General features: G+C 43.0%; 1 protein-coding gene across 3 annotated transcripts in view; it reads right to left on the reverse strand.

Moving 5' to 3' along the window:
- The window catches only part of LOC133458672 (uncharacterized), a 62352-nt gene extending 36900 nt beyond the window's left edge, over positions 1-25452 (reverse strand). The window contains exons 1-10 of one of the 3 annotated variants that reach the window (XM_061738829.1): positions 21997-25452; positions 19828-19984; positions 19504-19662; positions 17761-17906; positions 10850-10898; positions 10493-10688; positions 10251-10403; positions 9983-10154; positions 7823-7923; positions 6930-7735 (exon numbers count right to left, since the gene is read on the reverse strand). In XM_061738829.1, the coding sequence (XP_061594813.1) occupies positions 7541-7735; positions 7823-7923; positions 9983-10154; positions 10251-10403; positions 10493-10688; positions 10850-10898; positions 17761-17906; positions 19504-19662; positions 19828-19984; positions 21997-25255 (4587 nt within the window). In that variant the 5' untranslated portion in view covers positions 25256-25452 and the 3' untranslated portion in view covers positions 6930-7540. Of the gene's footprint in view, positions 1-3874; positions 5494-6929; positions 7736-7822; positions 7924-9982; positions 10155-10250; positions 10404-10492; positions 10689-10849; positions 10899-17760; positions 17907-19503; positions 19663-19827; positions 19985-21996 lie in introns of those variants that run through there. The other 2 variants (XM_061738830.1, XM_061738831.1) reach the window with 2 other exon arrangements.
- Between the last annotated feature and the right edge of the window lie 1366 nt (positions 25453-26818).

The raw sequence follows: 26818 nt of genomic DNA on the forward strand, positions 1-26818 counted from the left end.
TAAATCCGACCAATTAAATATTAAAATCAAATTCAGTCCTGTGACCGGGGTCCGTGTATCTTTTGGTCATTGGATTTTTCCGTCATGAGTGGGAATCAAAAACAAAAAACGATTGGTTTATTTGATTTTCCTTTTAAAACAAAAAGCAAATATTGAATTACACTGTATTTTTTCTTTTTCTGTGTTAATATGATTTAACAAAGATTCAAAATACGCTTTTATTTTCGTTTTCTATTTCATATAAGAAAAATGAAATTACTAGTCAACAGGAAGGAAAAAACGAACCAAAAACAACCGTTTATTCATATTCGTGCACCGGAAGCTGGCATTTACAACCGAGTGAACTTAGTTCTGGATATTTGACAGGCATTCCTGTGACAATTCTCTCCAGGGGAAGTTTGATTTTAATATTTAATTGGTCGGGTTTACGTGACTCGGAAATGGCTCTGTACGCGGCAGTTCGGGTAACCATGGTTACCATGGCGGCGCTGAAACAACAGATTATTTATATTATATATATATATATTATATATATTATTTATATTATATATATATATATATATATTATATATTATATTCTGTGCTCGGCATGATCTGAGGAGAAAAAGACGCAGAGCTGGAGAGCGCTTTGATTCATCATGGCCGAATGACCGGCTATCTGTGTCACTGGGGGTGCATGCTGGAGAAGGTCGGGTTGGAAGAATTAATTTAGTCCCACGCGTGAAGTATCCACGTGATTACCATTATATGTATAAATTGCACTGCAGCACAAACTTTACCTGACGCCGGAATTCATGGCTGATGGAGCTCTCTCAGGGTTCTTCCAACCCGACCTTCTCCAGCATGCACCCCCAGTGAACACAGATAGCCGGTATTGCGGCTTTCCTTAAAGAGCCGCTTGAGAGTTTATTGTTAGGTCCTGTATATTTGCATGACGCGCTGCTGACAGAGAAGCACGCTGAGTCCGACAGAAGTTTTATGGCGTTTAATGACAAAACTCAGCCACAACGGCCTTCCGACATGCTTAATGGGTTTTAAACGTGTACACTGCAAACGTGATCGGGGTGATCAGTGATCAAAGCGGTCAACAAAAATTAGGCTACGGCTCCCTAAAAGCCTGTCCTAACTGCATGCGAGCGTCCGACTGTCGTCACACTGCGTGGCATCGGACCCGCTCTGTCCTGAAACACTGAACGCGTCATCGGCCCCACGTTCTACCGCGTTCTTTTGATTGACAGCTGAGACTCGCCTTTTAAAAGGCTGATTTATGGTTCCGCGTTACACCAACGCAGACCTTACGGCGTAGGTTACGCAGCCCAGTCACCGAACGGTGCGCGTCGCCGCGTACACTACGCCGTGGGCTACGCCGTCGTTTTTACGCGGAACCATAAATCAGCCTTTATTCACTCCTGAATTATGCGCTCCTGAAAGAAACTCCTAAAATTACTCCTGAAAGAGTAAAGGGACAAGTAAAAAATTGTGATTACTTGTAATCTTCCTACGTTTGTACTTTCTAAACAGAAAACAAGCTTATTATTCGGTGGAATAAGTGGGGAAAAAACCGAACGGTGACGCAATGAAACAGCGAACAGCGTGAGTGACCGGCGTGTGGTGTTAAAGCAGCAAACATGTCAGCATGTCAGATCATTACTGGGATGTGGGGGAAAAACAGAGGACACGAGAAATCCGGCAGAATCCGGCACAAATTAAGCCCTAAGATAAGATTCTTATTATATCTTATTATCTTATCAGAACCTTCCAGCCTGGCGATCTCCCTCCAGCAGCTGACACTTTATTGAGGTTCTTGTATTGAAATGACTGTTTCCTACAGCGCTTTCAACTTTTTTTTCCAATTTTCAACCGGCTTTCAAAGCGACCGACGGGAAGAAAATAGAATCAGGGCGTGCGACAAAAGTCCAGCTCAAAACGACGCTGCGTCGCTCGCAACCAGTGTAGACAGTGCAATAAAAATAAAGCAATGGAACTGTTTTTGACGCTGACTCTCGCTCGCGTCGCATGCAGTGTGTATATTTACAATATACTGTGGACATCTGAATAAAAACCTCATAAATAGATTGAATCAAAGCGCTCTCCAGCTCTGCGTCTTTTTCTCCTCAGATCATGCCGAGCACAGAATCTTCTGACGCTCATTTCTGAGCATTGCAGGAGACACATCTGCTGCAACGTGCAGGAAATGTCATTGTGCGTCAAACCGCTGTGGAACAAGTCCTTAATCAATCTTTAAAAAATAATCCTTAATCTGTTGTTTCAGCGCCGCCATGGTAACCATGGTTACCCGAACTGCCGCGTACAGAGCCATTTCCGAGTCACGTAAACCCGACCAATTAAATATTAAAATCAAACTTCCCCTGGAGAGAATTGTCACAGGAATGCCTGTCAAATATCCAGAACTAAGTTCCCTCGGTTGTAAATGCCAGCTTCCGGTGCACGAATATGAATAAACGGTTGTTTTTGTTTCGTTTTTTCCTTCCTGTTGACTAGTAATTTCATTTTTCTTATATGAAATAGAAAACGAAAATAAAAGCGTATTTTGAATCTTTGTTAAGTCATATTAACACAGAAAAAGAAAAAATGCAGTGTAATTCAATATTTGTTTTTTGTTTTAAAAGGAAAATCAAATAAACCAATCGTTTTTTGTTTTTTGATTCCCACTCATGACGGAAAAATCCAATGACCAAAAGATACACGGACCGACCGGTTTTTCTATTTCGTATTTTTGATCTGTGCCTAAAATTGAAATATGAAAAACCAGAGTTTTTTCCGTTTTTTGTGTTATAATAAAAAACAAAAAACAAAATAACCAGTCACTTTTTCATGTTTTGGTTTTTGATTGGCAATTGAAAATGGAAAGAACGAATGATACACGGATTGTTATCCATTATCCATTATCCGTTTTCCGATTTCATTGATGTGTTTGAAAATCGAAATTGGGAATTAAAACAGTGGGTGGAAAACTCTTTTCTCTATTTCCTATTTCCTATTCATTTCGGGCGGGGGCGGGGGGTATGTTAGAGTTCAGTTTATGTTATTGATTGGACGCAGCTTTTTTTTTGGACGCTGCAGCTGAACGGACTGTCACAACATCACTGCAGTGAAACATGAGTTTAATCTGTAATCTGTCTTCACTCTGTCATGAAACTGCAGTGATGTTGTGACAGTCCGTTCAGCTGCAGCGTCCAAAAAAAAAGCTGCGTCCAATCAATAACATAAACTGAACTCTAACATACTGCTCCCCCGTGGGAAACAAATAGGAAATAGAGAAAAGAGTTTTCCATTCGCTGTTTGAATTCCCAATTTCGATTTTCAAACACATCAATGAAATCGGAAAACGGATAATGGATAATAGATAATGGATAACGGATAACGATCCCTTTTCTGACTTTATTCATTCCAGCTTCACCGTCACCACCTTTTTAAAATATTTGTGTAGAGAATCTCTGAGGCCTCTATTTTCTTCTTCTCTTCTTCTCTTTTCTCTTCTTTTCTGAGCACCGGACTTGTGCTGACCGGACATTTTGACCATTCTAACGGTTGAATTAAATCAAATTTTGATCAGCGGCCAAACCATTTTTGTGTTGGGGGTTCTTGACCACAAGGACAATTAGGAAGAAAACAAATAACAAGCTTTTATGTAACTCAAATACTACATTTTTTTTTTTCCACAAATAGGCATATTTTGAAACATTTTGAAAAATGATTGCATAATTTAATGAGAATTAAAAAAAAAATATATATATATATATATTTTTTTTTTTCTTCAGTTCTGGCCCCCCCCTACCCTGGGCCCGGGAAAACAGACCCGTTTGTCCCCCCCCTATCGGCGGCCGTGCCCATGTGTGATGCTTTTACAAACCTGCTGTTACTGTTTCAGCCGGTGTCAGGCAGACCCTCTCTCGTTTGCCTCTCTTGGTGGCATATATGTCTTTTTTTTTGCATATGATGCAGAGGGCGGGGAGGACGAAGCCTGAGTCCGGCCGGAGTCTCTTGGTCGGAGTCGGGCTGTTACTGTAATAGTTTCTGTTATTGCTGCCGCAGGGAACAGGGATCCACTCAGTTTGAATCTGGGTCTGAGTCGGGCTGTTACTGCTGCAGGGAACAGGGATCACCTCAGTTTGAATCAGCAATTCACTCTCCCGAGCCAGCCGTCTCTCCAACGTGTCCATCATTGTTTTACTGGTGAACCTCGCGTAGCAGGTGGGATGACAGCCAGCATCCTCCGGGACATCTTCAAACCGCAGGTGTTGACAGTGTCGGTAGGATTCTGCAACATCTCGGAACTCCCCGCTCAGCTCGAGCCACCTCTCTTGGGCTCTCTTGAAAGTATTCCAACGCGTACGTGTAAAATCCTGGATTTGCTCCTCTGTTGTATGGTATACGTGCATATAGCACTTTTGGGGTTTATTTTGTGCAGGGATCCACTCAGTTTGAATCTGGGTCTGAGTCGGGCTGTTACTGCTGCAGGGAGCAGGGATCCATTCAGTTTGAATCTGGGTCTGAGTTGGGCTGTTACTGCTGCAGGGAGCAGGGATCCACTCAGTTTTAATCAGCACGTCCCGAGCCAGCTGTCTCTCCATCGTTGTTTTATTGATGAACCTCAGGTAGCAGGTGGGATGCCAGCCAGCATCCTCCGGGACATCTTCAAACCGCAGGTGTTGACAGTGTCGGTAGGATTCTGCAACGTCTCGGTACTCCCCGCTCAGCTCGAGCCAGCTCTCTTGGGCTGTCTTGAAACTATTCCAACGCTTAAGTGTAAAATCGTGGATTTTCTCCTCTTTTGTATGGCATACGTGCATATAGCACTTTCGGGGTTTATTTTGTGCAGGGATCCACTCAGTTTGAATCTGGGTCTGAGTTGGGCTGTTACTGCTGCAGGGAACAGGGATCACCTCAGTTTTATTCTGGGTCTGAGTTGAGCTGTTACTGCTGCAGGGAGCAGGGATCACCTCAGTTTGAATCTGGGTCTGAGTTGGGCTGTTACTGCTGCAGGGAGCAGGGATCCACTCAGTTTGAATCTCGGTCTGAGTCGGGCTGTTACTGCTGCAGGGAACAGGGATCACCTCAGTTTGAATCTGGGTCTGAGTTGGGCTGTTACTGCTGCAGGGAGCAGGGATGCACTCAGTTTGAATCAGCACGTCCCGAGCCTGTCTCTCCATCGTTGTTTTATTGATGAACCTCAGGTAGCAGGAGGGATGCCAGCCAGCATCCTCCGGGACATCTTCAAACTGCAGGTGTTGACAGTGTCGGTAGGATTCTGCAACGTCCCGGTACTCCCCGCTCAGCTCGAGCCAGCTCTCTTGGGCTGTCTTGAAACTATCCCAACGCGTACGTGTAAAATCCTGGATTTTCTCCTGTTTTTTAAGGTATACGTGCATATAGCACTTTCGGGGTTTATTTTGTTTCATTTCTGTTGTGTTTTCTTCGCGCTCACTGCGCTCGGATTCCGTCTCAGACGTCATGGCACATCCATGCTTCATGGTCGCCGCCATATTGATGTTGTGTTTACTAGTAAACGCGCATCCTATTGGTGCAGCGGGGTCACGTGATCACGTGACGGCCGCGGCTCGACCCGCGGACGAGCCCGGTGTTGATGGGCCATCTGTAAATTAATAAAAGTAAATGGATTTATTTTCATAAAGCGCCTTTCTACAAAGAAATTTACGTTTTACGTCTCATTTATTCATTCACACATGCACTAATATACTTGGGAAGCAGTTAGGCACCAGATATAATATATTTAATTTTCTCAGATGGCAAAAATAAGAACTTTATTGATCCCACATAGGAGTAATTCATGTTATATCAGCTATAGATAACAAGGTAGTGCCGAAAAACAATATATATCCCCCCTCACAAAAATAAGAAAAATAGAGAAAGATATTTTCTCATCAACAAAACAAATTTAAAATTTTTCAAATAACAAAATAACATTTTAACCATTTTTCAGACAATATCTGTCAATATCTCTATATAATAACTGAAAAAATCTGAAAAATGGTTCAAATATGTTATTTTGTTACTTGAAAATTTTAAAATATGTTGTACACATCCCATCAATGCACAACCATGTATCTTTAATAAATAAATGAATAAGACAATGCAGCGGAATCAATGATGGCAACGAGACAGCAGACAATATTGCTAAAAAAGCACTGAAATTGAGTAGTGAGGCAATTGTGGAAATTTCTTTTGGTAAAGGTGAAGCAAAATCATTAATTAGAAAGGCAGTGAGGGATTCATGGCAGAAAGTGTGGGACAACGGTGTAAAAGGGAGACATTTTTATAACATACATAAGTCAATTAAAGTGAAGGTTTTCAAAAGAAAGTGTAGGAGAGAGGAAGTCATCATTTCTAGATTGAGATTAGGTCATACCAGTCTAAAATCATGCCTATATTTAATGGCAAAGTCCGTGTCTGATAAATGTGATGAGTGTGATGCCACAGAGAGTGTAGAGCATGTGCTTCTTAAATGTGGCAAGTATGAGGTAGAAAGGAAGGTTTTAAGAGACAGGATGTACGAGCTGGGACGGGAATGGAGTTTAGTAGGGTTATTAGGAATGAGTGAGGTGATGAGGGACTGTTATAGGGCAATTCTTGTCTTTCTCAAAGATGCAGGGATAGATAATAGGGTTTAATTCCCCCCCCTTAAAGTTAGATTGTAACCTGATGTTCTAATTGTCCTGATGTTACACACTCCACTACAGAAGGTGGCGGTATGCACCTAAGAACGTTGGTTGTGATCCGCCATTAAACCTAAAGAAGAAGAAGAAGAAGACCCCCGGACGAAAATCTGAATGAACCAGAGGCGGTCCTGGCTGCTTTTGCGCCCTGGGCGAACTGTCCATCAAACGCACCCCCCAACTCCCACCCCACCCTGCGCCGCGAAGAAAAAAAAAAACACATCCCATCAATGCACAGCCATGTATCTTTAATAAATAAATGAATAAGACAAAAATGAAATACAGTGTGTTTAGAATAAGAAAGTACTGGAATGATGTATGGATGGAAATGAAAACTATACTGGGGTATGAACTACCAATGTCATGTAAGGTTTTGTATGTTATATTTGAAGACAGATGTCTGGCAGTGGCGTCAATTCAGTCGAAGCAAGGTATGGCAAGGTTACGAGTCACAGAACTTAACTACAGTATCAATCAACACGTCCAGCTAATACTCATCATAGAAGTCTGCTATGGAGCTGATCTGTGTGTGGTGTGAGGGCTGGAGTGAGCCCTTGATTCCACACATCCCTTATTTTGTGGAAAGTTTCTTTCGAGATCAATGTAACAGGGAGTTTGGCTTTAGTCTGGAAACAGAGCTTGAGAAGAACAAGGTGACGGTGCTGGCTCAGGTGAACAGGGTGGAACATGGTCAACAAAACGCTAAACCGCTAATAAGTTTTAATAAGTTTAGAGTATAAAAATAGTAGCAAAAGAGTAATTATAATAAGTAAAATAATCTTGAGGCCAAAGACGATGTAATTTTGGGATAATATACTGAGAAGTGGACTATCGTGGATGCCCTAATCTTTAGTTTGAACACAGGTCAGTCGATCACTGAGCTCCTCAAAGTAGTCATCAACAGATCGTAGCATCTGTGTGATGGCGCTGAGCAGCAGGATATCGCAGTTCATGTCCAGCTCCAACTCTTCGCTGTAGTTCTTCACTGGTACAACGCAGGACATCGGCATGCCGAGGTGAAAACTGACCTCCTGCATCTGGATCACAATGCAATAAGATTTAAATAAGGGTTAACAGAGCTGGGACTGCACGTATTTTACTTGAGAAGCTCCAGTCATCCTCACCAGATCTTTGATGTAGCCGCTTTTGTAGACGTTTCTTAAATCCTCCTTCACCAAAGGGCAGGCTTCGTCTACTTTAGAGAGCAACGCCAGCTGAGGAATCCCTTGAAGCAAAAATAACATTTGGATTGAATATTTAATATTTTTAATTAAATTATTTTAATAGCCTTCTGTTGTGCCACAAAGGGGGTGCTGGTTCAGTTATTAGAGAGTTATTAATAATTGTCTTACGGTGGTTATTAATAATTAATAAAGAAGATGACTTATCGAAATTAATTATCAATATGAATCAATCAAAACGCCTAACTTTATCAGGAAAATAATAACTAAACAGCAAAATCCGTCTCAAAGTAGCTGTTATTCCATACGTAACAGCCGGTTGCCAGGGGTGGCGTTACAGAACAACAGTGAAGGAAGGAGTCACAGACCTCTGCAACCAGCAGCTGTGACAAATATAAGTAAAATAAGCACAAACAACTTCTCTCATTGAAATTAATCAGAATGTATTTACACCAGTATTGCTTAAACACTGCCCAATGCCTAAACTACACATAAACAATAACCAACTAAACACAAATTTCAGATCATCTACGTATGTGTGTGTGTGCGTCAGTATGTGTGTGTGTCAGGACAACGTCACGTAACATGGACCAAAGGAAAAATGTTGGACAACGTCACATTATGTAGACCAAAAGGAAAATGGCGAACGTCACGTCACACAAGACCTCAAAGAGAGACAGCGGACGCGCGCTTTTCAAAACTGGGGGTGAAAGTGTTCAGAGGCTTTATGGCCAAGATAGGAGTGTGTGTGTGTGTGTGTGTGTGTGTGTGTGTGTGTGTGTGTGTGTGTGTGTGTGTGTGTGTGTGTGTGTGCAGGGGTAAGTAGGAGAGAATGAGGGAAATAGAGAAGAAAGTATGACCCTGGAATAACTTCTCCCCACTAAACCATCACCACAAGCTCTTCAGATGTTTCCCACACAGAGACGCACCAGTGTGAAACTAACTTCACATGTGCGCTCTAGTCATTCAACTGGGAACTGAGAGAGGGCTTTGTTTTCTGTTGTGGAAGAACATTTCATCAAGATCGAGCAAACTGCATTCAGTAGACAAACAATAAAATAAACAAACACACTTAAGCTGGGCCTGGCCCAACCGTTCTTAAAAATGGGAAATGGTGTATGATAGGGGTGTAATGGTACACAAAAATCTCGGTTCGGTACGTACCTCGGTTTGGAGGTCACGGTTCGGTTCATTTTCGGTACAGTAAGAAACCAAAGTGCAAAATATAAACGTGCTAGTTGTTTATTACACACACACACACAAAATAACATTGGCTCAGACTTTAAAAAAAATATTTCCCTGATGTGCAAAATTGAACAGTTGCAACACCGAACAGTTTAAAGTTGTTGCTCAGATTAATTAACATTTACAAATAATTTACTTTTATTGCCAATACTAGCGGCATTACCCTGCATTCACACTGAAAGCGTCAGTGCCTGCAGCGGGGCGGGGGTGGGCGGGGTTTCAAGCTGCGCTGCAGAACTGAAGGGAACAGTGGGAACAGCCTACACATATAGCGTACACATCTTAATTTTCCTATTTCACCATAGATCACACTTTGGGACGCCTTCTTTATATCTTAGCGTTATTTCTGCGTAGATAAGAGTGAGTTTGATGCTCCTTAACAAGTTTGGTCCGCGGATCAACATCAACCCAGCGAGCCCTTGCTCCCGGTGGCTGATTTATGGTTCCGCATCACACCAACGCAGAACCGACGGCGTAAGGTACGCGGCGACGCACACCGCACCGCGACCCTACGCCGTCGGCTACGCCGTCGATTTAACGCGGAACCATAATTCAGGCGAAGCCGCAGTCTGTCTGCGCTGATACTGACACACCGGGTCGGAGCGGATTTGGTCGGCTACAACTGTTGCTTGTTGTTTCTCGGTGTGTGTGCAACTGCCTATATATGTGCAGCTGCAGCAGCGCTCTGCTCCACAACGTGCGGTCCTCTACTTAATATGTCTGTGTGGAAACTCGTTCGGTACGCCTCCGTTCCGAACCGAACATGCTATACCGAACGGTTCAATACAAATACATGTACCGTTACACCCCTTGTGTATTATAATAATAACATATGAGGCAGGAGCAAATTCTACCGACCCATCAAGTTGATCTTCTTGCGGATGGCGTCCACCTTCTCCTCCAGCTGTGGGGTCATGATGGAGATCTTGCTGGCATCGATGACGTAAACCACACAGTGAATCTCCTCTTTGAGATCCGGAGACTTGCGATAGCCGTGAGCCTCCGAATGCAGAGGATCAGACGGGTTGAACTGAGTCCGTGTTTGAGGAAAAAGACAGCAACAGTTTCAGTTAAGCACAGCCACATCCTTGTTCCAGCCAAAACCCACCAGAATGGAATCAAGTACCTGGTAATAATCAGGCAGATGACCTTTGAGGATATTACTGACGTCATCTATGTGAAGCCCCGCCCCTTTACTCTCCTCCAGTCCCATGGTGTCACACAAGACGACTGGCAGAGGATTTCCTCCTTGTCCAGCCTTCACAGAGTAGCTGCAAAACTGTTGGGCACAAATTGGAGGAGGAGAAACAAATTCAGTGATAATGGGATGATATTCTTATGTTGAAATTTGGGCCTGACAACTCATACCTGTGTTGTCAGGCTGGAGGTAGAAGAGCCAGATATGGCCTGGTTGGTGACGTGGCCTCTGAATACAGAGTTGACGGAGTTAAAAAAGCTGGACTTTCCAGCTCCAACTAGTCCAATGAGTAAAACCCGAGCCTGAGACACAGAGCTGACAGTTGGTTTGAAGGATTTGATGCTCTCCATCAGCTCCGTCCTCTTCCTGTATAAAGATAAAAAAAAAAAACAGCTGTTATTCCTTAATACATTTCAGCTGTTACACACTCTTACACCTATTTAAACTGTAAAAAATTTAAATTGTACATTTTAAAAGTAAAAAGTATTATGCAAAAGGAGGGAGGAGGGAGTCTTTATCTTTCTTACTCAGGTTCCCAGACTACAGTCCTCCATGGTTTCTCAAGTTCAGACGTTTCTGTTCAAAAGTAAAGATGATTAAGAAAAAGAAAAAGTCAGCAAATCTTAATGAATTTCAGAGACATGAATGAGGTAAAGCTGGTGTTGTGGAAAACCCCATTAAATGCTTTCTAATAAATTCTAATAAATTTCCAACTAAGCTGCAAGGTACCGCAAAAACGGTACTAGTTTCTTCTTGGCGTAGTAACATTTTCGTCCGTGATTAAAGGCGCGGTTGTCACGTGATCCCGCTGCACCAATAGGATGCGCGTTACTAGTAAACACAACGGCAATATGGCGGCAACATGGTGTCCTCCAGCTAACAGCATGATGATGAAAACAAACCCCAAAAGTCGTCAAAAATGATTAGAAATGATCTAAACCGTGCTAAATACACTGCCACGTCAACAAAGAACTTTGAGATTATTAGACAACAAGGCGAACCTTATCTAAAGTATCTCCAAACTCTGGATTCGATACCATGACATGTAGCCTATGTATTTCTCTATAGATAAGAACGCCATTCTTTCGTTCGTTTTTAATAATAAGATGGTTATTGATTGACTTGCTATTCCAGATTCATCTGATCTCGTCACCAATTTTATTTATATGGAACTTTATTTATATGTAATTTATGTAAATAATAATAATAATAACAATAATGAATAACCATAATAATCATTTGTGCCATTAGAGATCTAAATGCCACAGAGAGAAGGGGGCTTCCGATTCCAATTACATTGTCTTGTATTTATCTATGTAATGTTATTGTTATTGTGGCTTTTTGCTGGTTATTGCTGCTGCTTTTTATCGGAGCCTTGCATTGTTTACTTACTGTTGTGCACTTTATCCCCATCTTGCTGCTCACTTTTGTACTTTTGTAAATTTATTAATGTGTTTGTTCTATGTCGTTAAACTTATGCAACCAAATTGCCCTTCAAGGGAAACCAATAAACTGATGATAATGATGATGATATGTGAATGTTTCGGCTTTCAAGTTATATTTTCACATAGTGTAGGAGCCGAATGCATTAGTATTGAGCACTGGATTGGGTGATGGGTTTCATAAATGAAGGCACCCCATTGGCTCCTTGAAGTAGGAGTGTCTCTGCGGGTGGCCTTTGGGCGTCTACAAATAAGGCTTCTCTTCCGCTCGTGCCTCGAGGCTGGCTGGACTATAGAGGTGGGGTGAGCTGGGAGAGAGCATACTTTGTTGACCGCACTACGCATTTTTCTATTTTGACAGTAACACTTTTGAAAGAGAAGCTCATCTCCAGTGGTTATGCTGAGCAGGTGCCCACTGAGGATCTGGGTCGGTCTGATGGCAAGGTGTGGTACATACCGCACTATGGTGTGTACCACCCACAAAAGAAAAAGTTGAGGGTCGTGTTTGATTGTGCGGCTACTTTCCAAGGCACATCCTTGAATGCCCATCTCTTGCAAGGCCCAGATCTGATGAGCTCACTGGTTGGGGTCATGAGCAGGTTCAGAAAGGAACCTGTTGTCCTTATGGCTGATATCACTGCCATGTTTCATCAGGTCAGAGTACCAAAATCAGACGCTGACCTCCTGAGGTTTCTATGGTGGTCCAATGGTGACCACAGTCCGGATTTGGTGGAGCATAGGATGCTGGCACATTTGTTTGGAGCAACATCTTCCCCAAGCGTTGCAAACTTCGCTTTAAGGAAATGTGCAGGGGATAACCGTGCCTGGTTCATACCACATGTTGTGGATGTAGTTCTGCATTTTTATGTAGATGATTGTCCGGCATCAGTTGGTACTGAAGAGGAAGCAGTATCACTATATCAACAGCTTCATGCTCTGTGTGCTAAGGGAGGCTTCCAGCTAACTAAGTGGTTTAGAAACAGACATGCTGTGCTCTCTGCCATACCTCAAGAGGAACGAGTGGTGGATGTCAAGGATCTTGACTTGGACAACAAGGCTTTCAAATCAATTCAATTCAATTCAATTTTATTTCTATTTATTTCAGGCTTTGCCTGTGAAAAGGGCTCTGGGTGTTCAGTGGTGTGTCCAGTCAGATGCCTTCAAGTTCAAGATCGCACTCAAGGAAAAAACTCGGACAAGGAGAGGAATCTTATCCACCGTTAGCTCCATATGTTCCCTTGGGGTTCCTTGCACCTGTGGTGCTGAGTGCCAAGAAGCTTCTTCAAAGTCTCTGCAGATTCCAGCTGGGTACTGTGCAGGAGTGGACGGTCTGGCTGGAGGAGCTTCATCTCGTTGACCAGTTTAGGGTCTGCAGGTGCTTGAAACCTCCTGGGTTTGGAGAAGTCACTTCCGCCCAATTGCATCACTTTGCAGATGCCAGTGAGGATGAGTACGGCACGGTCACTTACTTGGTGCAGAAGAACGTTCACGAACATACTCACTGTGCTTTTGTGATGGGCAAAGCGCGCATTGCTCCATTGAAGTCCATCACGATCCCTCGCATGGAGTTTACCACTGCAGTGGTAGCAAGCAGGATGGATAAGCTCTGGAGAAGGGAGTTTCAAATGCCACTGCTGGAGTCAGTGTTCTGGACGGATAGTACCTCTGTACTGAGATACATCCGGAATGAAACATCAAGGTTCAAGACATTTGTGTCAAATCGTGTCTGAGATACGTACGCTATCCAGTCCTTCTCAGTGGAGATATGTTGACACATCAAGTAATCCAGCAGACCTGGCTTCCAGGGGTACCAGAGTGGAATCCTTCTTGAAATGTGATGTTTGGGTGTCAGGACCCAAGTTCCTTGTTGAGCCTGAAACAGAGTGGCCAGTGCAGCCAGATCTTTCTGGGAGGGTGTCTCCAAAAGATCCTGAAGTTAAAACGGTGTCTGTGAACGTGATTCAGGCCAATAAGCAGGCAGATGTGGTCATGCAGTTCATTAGTCACTTCTCGTCTTGGTTCCGCCTGAGAAAGATGGTTGGTTGGTTGCTCAGGATTAAGAGGCTGTTGTTGGAGCTTGCTCAGAAGCGGAGACTTATTGTCTTGTCTGGACTGGAGGACGAGAAGCTGCAAGAGGAGATGCAGACTGTCAGAGCTCAAGCTGCGAAGGGTCTCCTTTCGGTTGAAGAGCTTGACAACGCAGAAACTGCCATCATTGGCTTTTGTCAAGAGAAGAGGTTTCCTGAAGAAATGGCTGGCTTGCGGAAAGGAGAAGGCGTGAAGAAAACCAGTCATTTGTACCGGCTCAGTCCTATTCTTGAGGGTGGTATTCTAAGGGTTGGGGGCAGGCTTAGGAGAGCAGCCATGCCAGAGGAGGCAAAACATCCAGCTATTTTGGCCAGGGACTTTCACGTTTCTGACCTCCTTCTGCGTCATATTCATCAGGTGACAGGGCATGGTGGACGTAACCACATGCTGTCGGTACTTCGTCAGAGATATTGGATCCCAGGCGCCAGCGTTGCTATTAGGAAGACTCTTTCTAAGTGTGTCATCTGTCGTAGACTGCATGCAGTACCAGGGCATCAATGGATGGCAGATCTTCCTCTTGAAAGGGTTTCACCTGACGAGCCTCCGTTCACTCGAGCTGGAGTCGATTGCTTTGGGCCTTTTGAGGTCAGGCGAGGAAGATCCGCAGTCAAAAGGTACGGGGTCATCTTCACTTGCCTGGTGGTAAGAGCTGTGCATCTTGAGGTAGCAGCATCTCTTGACATGGACTCCTTTATCAACGCTCTTAGGTGCTTTGTGGCAAGGCGTGGCCAGGTGTTGGAGTTGCGTTCGGACAACGGCACAAATTTTGTCGGGGCTGAACGTGAGTTAAGAGAGGCCATTGGAAAGTGGAACCAGACTCAGATCATTGACACACTCCTGCAGAAGGGAGTCAAGTGGGTTTTCAACCCTCCCTATGGGTCCCATCATGGTGGGGTCTGGGAGCGCTTGATTAGGTCCGTACGGAAGATGCTGAATTCCATCTTGCGGACCCAGAATCTTGACGACGATGGTCTTCATACAGTGCTTTGTGAGGCTGAGGCTATTGTGAACAGTCGTCCAATAACTAAAGCCTCTACTGATCCTGGTGACTTAGAAGCACTGACGCCGAACCATCTTCTGCTTCTCAAGTATAAGCCTTCCTTACCACCAGGGGTGTTTGACAAGAAAGACATCTATGTTCGTCGTCGTTGGAGACAGATCCAATACATGTCTGACTTGTTTTGGAAGCGATGGGTGAGGGAGTACCTCCCACAGCTTCAGGAGCGCCAGAAGTGGCAGAACATCAAACGTAACTTTGTTCCTGGTGATTTTGTCATCGTGGTGGATGAAACTGCTCCATGTAACACGTGGTTGACAGGAAGAGTTGTGCAGGCAGTCCCAGATAAGAAGGGGCTGGTACGACGGATTCGTATTCAAACAAAGACCAGCTGCTTCGATAGGCCTATTACTAAAGGGTGCCTTCTTCAGGAAGCAGAGGGGCCTTGAAGTCTCGCTTGGAGAGCTCATGCTCTATGATCCCTTTCACTTGGAGCTCTCAAGCTCTTTAAACACTCTCTCTCTTTATTTTTATTTTTCGCAGATGGAGAAGAATGAAGAATGAAGAGCCCATTGATTATTATTAATATGTATTGATTTTTTGAATGATTGTAACTTTGCTAAGGTTAATCGAGCTCTTACATAGTTATGTATGTGTAATTAATGCCCAGGCTTAATTAGGGGCCGGAATGTAGGAGCCAAATGCATTAGTATTGAGCACTGCATTGGGTGAAGGGTTTAATAAATGAAGGCACCCCATTGGCTCCTTGAAGTAGGAGTGTCTCTGTGGGTGGTCTTTGGGCGTCTACAAATAAGGCTTCTCTTCTGCTCGTGCCTCGAGGCTGGCTGGACTATGGAGGTGGGGTGAGCTGGGAGACCGCACTACGCATTTTATATTTTGACAACAACTCACACTCATTGTTGCTCATTGTTTAAGCTATTTTGCACATATTTATTACAAGTATTGGCTAGTATTGTGATAATTGATGCACTGAAATAGTAAACCTTTTAAACTTGAGCTTATTGTTTGGACAGTGGATTATTACATTAATGTGCGCGTCGTACAGTTTTAGTATCTCCCATGCTTAGCCTGCCAGTTGATCGCTCAATTGGGGTCGCTATCAGCCATTATACATAGTCAAAGCAGATGTTATTTTTTTGTACTTTATATTCAGATCAATGAAATGCAGAACCATAAGAGTGTCTTATCACAGTTTTGTAAAGTTACAATTTCAAAACTTTCTTCTTACAATCATGACTCTACCACATGAAATGTAATTGCACCTAGAATAATTCAATGAGACTGTGCAGAAAAAACATTCAAACCAATTCTTTATGTAATAAAACAACATTTGTTATTATTATATTTATTATATATTTATATTTTATTATTATATAGACTCATCTCATCATAACTGTTTGCTATAATGTCTCTGTGCACACAACAGTTGTGCCGTTGTTGTGCCATATTCAGCACCCCGGCGCCGTGAAAAGCACCCCCTCATGACATCAATAACCATTTACCTGGTTTTTGTTATCTGTGACTGTGATTGTGGGAAAGTATGACAATTGTGGAATCCATGAGCGCATTTAAACATGAATCATTAACACAAAACTGGGCGCTAAACAGACCGTGGCACGGAATGAAAATAATTTTTGTCATTGTGTGTACGTTGTCATTTGTAGTAAATTAAACATGAGCATTTAGTCCTTTTTGACATTTACTCGTGAATAAGAGATCTGTGGTTAATATATGTCCGTTTGGTAGTAGTTTATAGCGTCCTCTCCACATGCGCGTTCCCGCGACGAGGGGGTGCTTTTCACGGCAGGGGTGCTGAATACGGCACAACACCTGTGTGTCAGTATCATGGATCTATTAATAGTATCAGCGCAGACAGACTGCAGCTTCGCCTGAATTATGGTTCCGCGTTAAAATGACGGCGTAGGGTCGCGGTGCGGTGTGCGTCGCCGCGTACCCGACGCCGTCGCTTCTGCGTTAGTGTGACGCGGAACCATAAATCAGCCACCGGGAGCAAGGGCTCGCTGGGTTGATGTTGATCCGCGCGGACCAAACTTGTTAAGGAGCATCAAACTCACTCTTATCTACGCGGAAATAACGCTAAAATATAAAGAAGGCTTCCCAAAGTGTGATCTATGGTGAAATAGGAAAATTAAAATGTGCAACTCTTCTAAAGGTGAGACATGCATTTAATTGACTTCATGGCGCCAGCCTTGGCGTTTATTATTACGCAAATGTGGAATGTTTGGGTCTGTCTAATTTCGTCAAATTAAATTTGGAGATTCACCGTTCACATTTTTATGTGTATGCGTTGTATGAGAGAGAGATAGAGAGGGCGAGGGAGGGAGGGAGAGACGTGGCCTGTACGTCGTTGTTTTTTGTTTTTTTGCAGTTTGGGTGCACAATACACTTGTGTGTGTGTATTAAAAAGAGATTTTGCAGTATGTTGTGTAATTGAAACTGGTTTGCTGTGATCGTTGATGGTAAACTCATATTAAGCATTTACATCATATTGCGTTCTTGAACGGCAGTTTGTGCCCCCCCGCTGGTTATTATGTGCCCCCCAATTAGATCCAATTAGATCTGTTCTGCTGCCGACTCTGATTATCACCAAGTTACTTATGGTTTCATAACGCAGCCACAGAGTAGCGCTAAAGCAGTAATAGCACACTAATAACAGTCTGTAGCAAATTCAAGTTACTTTATTTAAACTAATGACTTTCTTAAATTACCTTTTTGTACAAGATATAATAGTATAATAATACTAGTAGCCTATAGATAAGGGGAAAAAAGTTTTGTTTAGTAGAAAAAAAACATGTTTCGCCTGATTGATGTGATGTTCTGGCCCGCCATTCACTTGCTCCGAAAAAATTTGGCCCGAGGCCAAACTTACTTGCCGACCCCTGCGGTAGGGTGTCCATAATATGGTCTGTCGAGAGAGTCTCCGCATGTACCAGCTCATAGACGTTGCGCCTGGTGGCGGCATGAAATACCAGCTGAGGGAAATCCCACGTCAACCTCCTCTTCAACCTATCCTGCCTGCAACACACAATACAGTGACAATTTAGAATAACAATAGAATCACCAAAAGCATGCTTACATTAAGATTTATATATTATAGGCTGTATTATTATGTATAATATTATCATTATGTGAATAGAGGACTATTATTTAGGTTCTTATAAAATCTAAAAATAATATGGCTGAATCATGGTTACCCACACCTTTTAATGCATCAATTTTCAATAAATATATCATTTAATCTTTGTAGCTTTTTAAATAATAATTTAGTGGCCAGGAGATGGAGCTCTGTGTCACTAACATGAGCTGTCCTGCACTGCAAAAACTCAAAATCTTACCAGGAATATTTGTCTTATTTCTAGTTAAAATGTTTCATTTTGAGTCAAGAAATCTCATTACACTTAAAACAAGAGTCATTACCAGAAAAATAACTTGTTATTTGACACAATTTTCACCTGTTTCATGTAAATTTTCACTTGAAATAAGTAGAAAAATCTGCCAGTGGGACAAGATTTATCTTCTCATTACAAGCAAAAAAAATCTTGTTCCACTGGCAGATTTTTCTACTTATTTTAAGTGAAAATCTACTTGAAACAAGTGAAAATTGAAATTGAGCTGAAATAAATAGCAGATGCAGAGAGAGCGACTCAACAGAGAGGAGAAGAACTTTCTTAATAATAAAATAAAATGAAATTCAATAGACTGATATGTTCATTTTAATACATTTATTAAAATCCCTTTCCATCCCTTATGTAATTTCATCAATGAATGTGGTATTACTGCTATTTCAACATCTAGAGTCATCACCAGAAAAATAACACCAGAAAAATAACTTATTTGACAATTTTCACTTGTTTCAAGTAAATTTTCACTTGAAATAAGTAGGAAAAATCTGCCAATGGGACAAGATTTACCTTCTCATTACAAGCAATAAAAATGTTTCCACTTATTTAAGTGAAAATCTACCTGAAACAGGTGAAAATTGTTGTTTTTTCCAGAGATGAGTCTTTCTTAAGTGTAATGAGATTCTTTTACTAAAATTAGACATTTTAACTAGAAATAAGACAAATATTCTTGTTAAGATTTTGAGTTTTTGCAGTGATCCATTTTACTTATCCTGTGAAGGACATATTGTGTTTTGATGTATTTGATGTAAGCCCAGTGGATATTTAAAGCTTACAGAAGGCTGCATTTAACTGCTGCTATGTCATTCCTGCAGTATTTCTCCAGGTGTTTTGGTCAGTGCTATTATTTGTAATATATTATATTATTTGTAATCAGCACAAATTATCTGTCCCCATATGATTAAATCCACCATCCCCACCAAACTACAGACAAAACAAAGCTACAACTGCTAGATATAATCTAACAGTTGTAGCTTTGTTTCGTCTGTAGTTTGGTAGTTTGTAGTTTTGTCTGAATATAAATTGAAGCTCCATGTTTTCTTTTTTTACTAGATAGATGAATAAAGTTCTATCTATCTATCTATCTATCTATCTATCTATCTATCTATCTATCTATCTATCTATCTATCTATCTATCTATCTATCTATCTATCTATCTATCTATCTATCTATCTATCTATCTATCTATCTATAAATGTAATGTCAGTTACCTATAGTTTGAAGCATCGAGACCCTCATGTGACTTCACCATTTGAATGAAGGTACCTCTGAGCTGGGTCATTCGTAACACCTCTTGGTTCACAAGTAGTCTCTGACGGATGACGGTCTCACAAAACACCTGATAAGTCATGTCATATGTTGGTTCGTTTCTGAAAACACAGCAATCAGAGGGAAAATACAACACAAAGTTACTGAAAAGGAAGGAGTGTAGTGACTATGTACATCGATTTTTTTTATTTATTTTAAAACAAGGACTGTATGTTTAATAAAGTAATGTTAGGTTAAGAGAATAGTATAAGTAAAATAAAACTTACTGATTTGTGTCTGGTCTTGGAGGAACCCTCAAAAAATGGGTGTACTGTTCATAACAGTACTTGTGGTATTGGACCCCAATAGCCACACAGTCTTTGTCCTTAATGTGCATTAAAATACTGTGGTCTTCTTTCAGTTTAGCAGCTTTCTGAAGCCAACCTAAAATAAGGAAATAACAACTCAGTGAGGGCCCGATTTACGTCTTTTATATAAAATTAGAAATCATTCTTATCGTCATGTCAACATTGTGTGTCTAAACAAGACATGGAAAAAGTTATTCATGCATTCATTTTCAGTAGGTTGGATTATTGCAATGGCATCTTTTCAGGCCTTAACAAGAAATCTATCAGGCAGCTGCAGCTGATCCAGAACGAGCCGCCAGAGTCCTTACAGACACCAGGAAACTGGACCACATTACACCGGTGATGAAATCACTACATTGGCGTCCAGTGAGTCAAAGGATAGAGTTTAAAATCTTACTGCTGGTTTACAAAGACCTGAATGGTCTTGGACCAAAATACATGCTGGATCTGTTAGTTCCTATGAAGCTCCCAGACCCCTGAGGTTCATCTGGATCTGGTCTGTTGTGGTTCCCAAGAACCAGAACCAAGCAAGGTGAGGCAGCGTTCAGTTATTCTGCTCCTCACAGGTGGAAGAAACTTCCTGACCTGAGGTCTGCTCCAACTGTCAGCTCCTTCAAATCAGGCCTGAAAACATTGGTGTCATTTGGAGTCCTTCGGAAGATATTAGGAGTTTTGTGCGAGCCGCTTATCCATATAATGGTAGCAAATGGGGGCACAGCGGGACACAGACGATGCAGCGTCTAAATAACACATTATTGCCGCGAAACTCATTCATTACTTTTATGAATCACAAGATCTGCTTCTGGGCATCTTCCATCCATCTGTCTACATCCTGGGCTGTGTGTGTAACAAGGAAATCAGTTTGTAAACAAGACCTCTGACCTGCATGACGTCATCTCTGTGCGCGCATCGCAGACACAGCTCCGTGTACAGCTGGAGTTCGCTACTGTTAGTTTACTGTTAGTTATTTGAAACATGTCTGAATATTTGTCAAATTCTGAGGTTGTGGACGACGACTTTGAATATGATGGACGTCCTTACCGTTTTGAGCCAGAGTATACGTTAGCAAAGTCTAGCTGTACCTGTCAGGGATGCGCACACAGAGATGACGTCATGCTGTACTCTACTGCCCTTATTTTTAACAGCATGTGCTTTTTATTATTTTACTTCTTTTCTTATCATCTTATTCATAATTGTATTCAATCTTATTTGTTATTTACTGTCTAATTATGTTTTGCCGCTTCTAATGTTGATGTAAAGCACTTAATTACCTTGTGTTGAATTGTGCTATAGTGTTGAATTGTGCTATATAAATAAACTTGCATTGCCGTGCGCGTGCGCGTGTGTGCGTGTGCGTGTGCGTGTGTGTTAGGAATGGGCGATATTTTACCGTTCACGATATACCGTCAAAAAAATTCCCCACGGTAAGAATTTGTCATCTCGCGGTAAAAATGATAAATTCCCGTTGATGACGTTTTTGTGTAAAGCTGATTTATGGTTCTGTGTTAAATCCACGCACAACGTACGTGAAGGAAGGAAGGAAGGAAGGAAGGAAGGAAGGAAGGAAGGAAGGAAGGAAGGAAGGAAATGAGCCTGAAAGAAAGAAAGAAAGAAAGAAAGAAAGAAAGAAAGAAAGAAAGAAAGAAAGAAAGAAAGAAAGAAAGAAAGAAAGAAAGAAAGAAAGAAAGAAAGAAAGAAAGAAAGAAAGAAAGAAAGAAAGAAAGAAAGAAAGAAAGAAAGAAAGAAAGAAAGAAAGAAAGAAAGAAAGAAAGAAAGAAAGAAAGAAAGAAAGAAAGAAAGAAAGAAAGATTCCCATTGATGACCTTTAGTAGCATTTAGTATTCTTTTAGAGCAGTGATTTGGGGGCTCCAAAGACTGAATGTGGTGATAGATTTATAGTTACAAAGGTGGAGTTGAATTGGTATTTTTTTATCATCATTTTTATCGTTATCGGGATAAATGCCAGAAATTATCGTGATACATTTTTTAGTCCATACCGCCCATCCCTAGTGTGTGTGTGTGTGTGTGTGTGTGTGTGTGTGTGTGTGTGTGTGTGTGTGTGTGTGCGTGTGTGATGCTTTTACAAACCTGCTGTTACTGTTTCGGCCGGTGTCAGGCAGTCCCTCACTCGTTTGCCTCCCCTGGGGACATTGATGTAATCTTTTTTGCATATGATGCAGAGGGCGGGGAGGACGGAGCCTGAGTCTGGGAGAGGCGACTCCGGCCGGAGTCTCTTGGTCGGAGTCGGACTGTTACTGTTACTGTTACTGCTGCAGGGAACAGGGATCCACTCCGTTTTAATCTGGGTCTGAGTCAGGCTGTTTCTGTAATAGTTTCTGTTATTGCTGCTGCAGGGAGCAGGGATCCACTCAGTTTGAATCTGGGTCTGAGTTGGGTTGTTACTGCTGCAGGGAGCAGGGATCCACTCCGTTTTAATCAGCACGTCCTGAGCCATCCGTCTCTCCAACGCGTCCATCATTGTTTTATTGGTGAACCTCGCGTAGCAGGTGGGATGCCAGCCGGCATCCTCCGGGACATCTTCAAACTGCAGGTGTTGACAGTGTCGGTAGGATTCTGCAACGTCTCGGAACTCCCCGCTCAGCTCGAGCCACCTGCTTTGGGCTCTCTTGAAAGTATTCCAACGCTTAAGTGTAAAATCGTGGATTTTCTCCTCTTTTTTATGGTATACGTGCATATAGCACTTTTGGGGTTTATTTTGTGCAGGGATCCACTCAGTTTGAATCTGGGTCTGAGTTGGGCTGTTACTGCTGCAGGGAGCAGGGATCCACTCAGTTTGAATCTCGGTCTGAGTCGGGCTGTTACTGCGGCTGCTGCAGAGAGCAGGGATCCACTCCGTTCTAATCAGCACGTCCCGAGCCATCCGTCTCTCCGACGCTTTCATCATTGTTTTATTGGTGAACCTATGGTAGCAGGTGGGATGCCAGCCAGCATCCTCCGGGACATCTTCAAACTGCAGGTGTTGACAGTGTCGGTAGGATTCTGCAACGTCTCGGAACTCCCCGCTCAGCTCGAGCCACCTGCTTTGGGCTCTCTTGAAAGTATTCCAACGCTTAAGTGTAAAATCGTGGATTTTCTCCTCTTTTTTATGGTATACGTGCATATAGCACTTTTGGGGTTTATTTTGTGCAGGGATCCACTCAGTTTGAATCTGGGTCTGAGTTGGGCTGTTACTGCTGCAGGGAGCAGGGATCCACTCAGTTTGAATCTCGGTCTGAGTCGGGCTGTTACTGCGGCTGCTGCAGGGAGCAGGGATCCACTCCGTTTTAATCAGCACGTCCTGAGCCATCCGTCTCTCCAACGCTTTCATCATTGTTTTATTGTTGAACCTCAGGTAGCAGGTGGGATGCCAGCCAGCATCCTCCGGGACATCTTCAAACTGCAGGTGTTGACAGTGTCGGTAGGATTCTGCAACGTCTCGGTACTCCCCGCTCAGCCCGAGCCACCTCTCTTGGGCTGTCTTGAAAGAATTCCAACGCTTGAGTGTAAAATCGTGGATTTTCTCCTCTTTTGTATGGCATACGTGCATATAGCACTTTTGGGGTTTATTTTGTGCAGGGATCACCTCAGTTTGAATCTGGGTCTGAGTACGGCATTTTCTGTAATAGTTTCTTTTATTGCTGCTGCAGGGAACAGGGATGCACTCAGTTTGAATCTCGGTCTGAGTTGGGCTGTTACTGCTGCAGAGAGCAGGGATCACCTCAGTTTGAATCAGCACGTCCTGAGCCATCCGTCTCTCCAACGCTTTCATCATTGTTTTATCGATGAACCTCAGGTAGCAGGTGGGATGCCAGCCAGCATCCTCCGGGACATCTTCAAACTGCAGGTGTTGACAGTGTCGGTAGGATTCTGCAACATCTCGGTACTCCCCGCTCAGCTCGAGCCACCTGCTTTGGGCTACCTTGAAAGTATTCCAACGCTTAAGTGTAAAATCGTGGATTTTCTCCTCTTTTTTATGGTATATGTGCATATAGCACTTTTGGGGTTTATTTTGTGCAGGGATCCACTCAGTTTGAATCTGGGTCTGAGTACGGCATTTTCTGTAATAGTTTCTGTTATTGCTGCTGCAGGGAACAGGGATGCACTCAGTTTGAATCTCGGTCTGAGTTGGGCTGTTACTGCTGCAGGGAGCAGGGATCACCTCAGTTTGAATCAGCAATTCACTCTCCCGAGCCATCCGTCTCTCCAACGCTTTCATCGTTGTTTTATTGGTGAAACTCACGTAGCAGGTGGTATGCCAACCAGCATCCTCCGGGACATCTTCAAACTGCAGGTGTTGACAGTGTCGGTAGGATTCTGCAACGTCTCGGTACTCCCCGCTCAGCTCGAGCCACCTGCTTTGGGCTCCCTTGAAAGTATTCCAACGCTTAAGTGTAAAATCGTGGATTTTCTCCTCTTTTTTATGGTATACGTGCATATAGCACTTTTGGGGTTTATTTTGTGCAGGGATCCACTCAGTTTGAATCTGGGTCCGAGTACGGCATTTTCTGTAATAGTTTCTGTTATTGCTGCTGCAGGGAACAGGGATGGCCTCAGTTTGAATCTCGGTCTGAGTTGGGCTGTTACTGCTGCAGGGAGCAGGGATCACCTCAGTTTGAATCAGCACGTCCCGAGCCTGTCTCTCCATCGTTGTTTTATTGGTGAACCTCAGGTAGCAGGTGGGATGCCAGCCAGCATCCTCCGGGACATCTTCAAACTGCAGGTGTTGACAGTGTCGGTAGGATTCTGCAACGTCCCGGAACTCCCCGCTCAGCTCGAGCCACCTGCTTTGGGCTACCTTGAAAGTATTCCAACGCTTAAGTGTAAAATCGTGGATTTTCTCCTCTTTTTTATGGTATACGTGCATATAGCACTTTTGGGGTTTATTTTGTGCAGGGATGCACTCAGTTTGAATCTCGGTCTGAGTTGGGCTGTTACTGCTGCAGGGAACAGGGATGCACTCAGTTTGAATCTCGGTCTGAGTTGGGCTGTTACTGCTGCAGGAAACAGGGATGCACTCAGTTTGAATCTGGGTCTGAGTTGGGCTGTTACTGCTGCAGGGAACAGGGATCACCTCAGTTTGAATCAGCAATTCACTCTCCCGAGCCATCCGTCTCTCCAACTTGTGCATAATTGTTTTATTGGTGAACCACACGTAGCAGTAGCGATGCCAGCCAGCATCCTCCGGGACATCTTCAAACTGCAGGTGTTGACAGTGTCGGTAGGATTCTGCAACATCCCGGTACTCCCCGCTCAGCTCGAGCCACCTGCTTTGGGCTCCCTTGAAAGTATTCCAACGCTTAAGTGTAAAATCGTGGATTTTCTCCTCTTTTTTATGGCATACGTGCATATAGCACTTTTGGGGTTTATTTTGTGCAGGGATGCACTCAGTTTGAATCTCGGTCTGAGTTGGGCTGTTACTGCTGCAGGGAACAGGGATCCACTCAGTTTGAATCTCGGTCTGAGTTGGGCTGTTACTGCTGCAGGGAACAGGGATGCACTCAGTTTGAATCTCGGTCTGAGTTGGGCTGTTACTACTGCAGGGAACAGGGATGCACTCAGTTTGAATCTCGGTCTGAGTTGGGCTGTTACTGCTGCAGGGAGCAGGGATCACCTCAGTTTTATTCTGGGTCTGAGTTGGGCTGTTACTGCTGCAGGGAGCAGGGATCCACTCAGTTTGAATCTCGGTCTGAGTCGGGCTGTTACTGCTGCAGGGAGCAGGGATCACCTCAGTTTGAATCTCGGTCTGAGTCGGGCTGTTACTGCTGCAGGGAACAGGGATCACCTCAGTTTGAATCAGCAATTCACTCTCCCGAGCCAGCCGTCTCTCCAACGCGTCCATCGTTGTTTTATTGGTGAACCTCGCGTAGCAGGTGGGATGACAGCCAGCATCCTCCGGGACATCTTCAAACTGCAGGTGTTGACAGTGTCGGTAGGATTCTGCAACGTCTCGGTACTCCCCGCTCAGCTCGAGCCACCTCTCTTGGGCTCTCTGGAAAGTATTCCAACGCGTACGTGTAAAATCCTGGATTTGCTCCTCTGTTATATAGGATACGTGCATATAGCACTTTTGGGGTTTATTTTGTTTCATTTCTGTTGTGTTTTCTTCGCGCTCACTGCGCTCGGATTCCGTCTCAGACTTCATGGCACATCCATGCTTCACGGTCGCCGCCATATTGCCCTTGTGTTTACTAGTAACGCGCATCCTATTGGTGCAGCGGGGTCACGTGATCACGTGACGGCCGCGCCTCGACCCGCGGACCATAGACATATATAAAGGCTAGATGACTCGTCCGCGCTGCTGCGACGTCGTCACACGGCGGCCATCTTGCCACAGGAGAGCTCGCTCACTTTAACATTGTGTTTAATGGTGCCTGTACTGCAAAACAACCATAACTTGCTCAATTCTCAACAGATTTTCAAACAGTTTGGTTTGTTATGAACGTCAGAGATGTAGTTATGACACTGCATACTTGTGAATAACTATAAACATTGAAAAACGTACTTTTATGAAAATAACCAAAACAGATAGCTATGACATGGTATTTATATTAAATCAATATTTCCATAGTATTCTTAGTAACATTTATATTTACATTATAACATATATACATATATATTATTACCATATAACATGTATATATATATATATATATATATATATATATATATATATATATATATATATATATATATATATATATATATATATATATATATATATATATATATATATACGGCGGACCAGAGAACATGGAGACAAACGCCAAAGGCACTAAAAACTCTTTGACATCACCTTCTAAACCACCAGCTCCACAGAAAAAACAAAGAGGAGTCGAAAACACGACTGCAGAAGGCCATGCTGGAGATGATTCAAATGCTGAAATCCTAGCAGCAATTGGGACACTTCAAA

This window comes from Cololabis saira, chromosome 13 (assembly GCF_033807715.1).
Source record: "Cololabis saira isolate AMF1-May2022 chromosome 13, fColSai1.1, whole genome shotgun sequence".
Classification (NCBI taxonomy): Eukaryota; Metazoa; Chordata; class Actinopteri; order Beloniformes; family Belonidae; genus Cololabis; species Cololabis saira.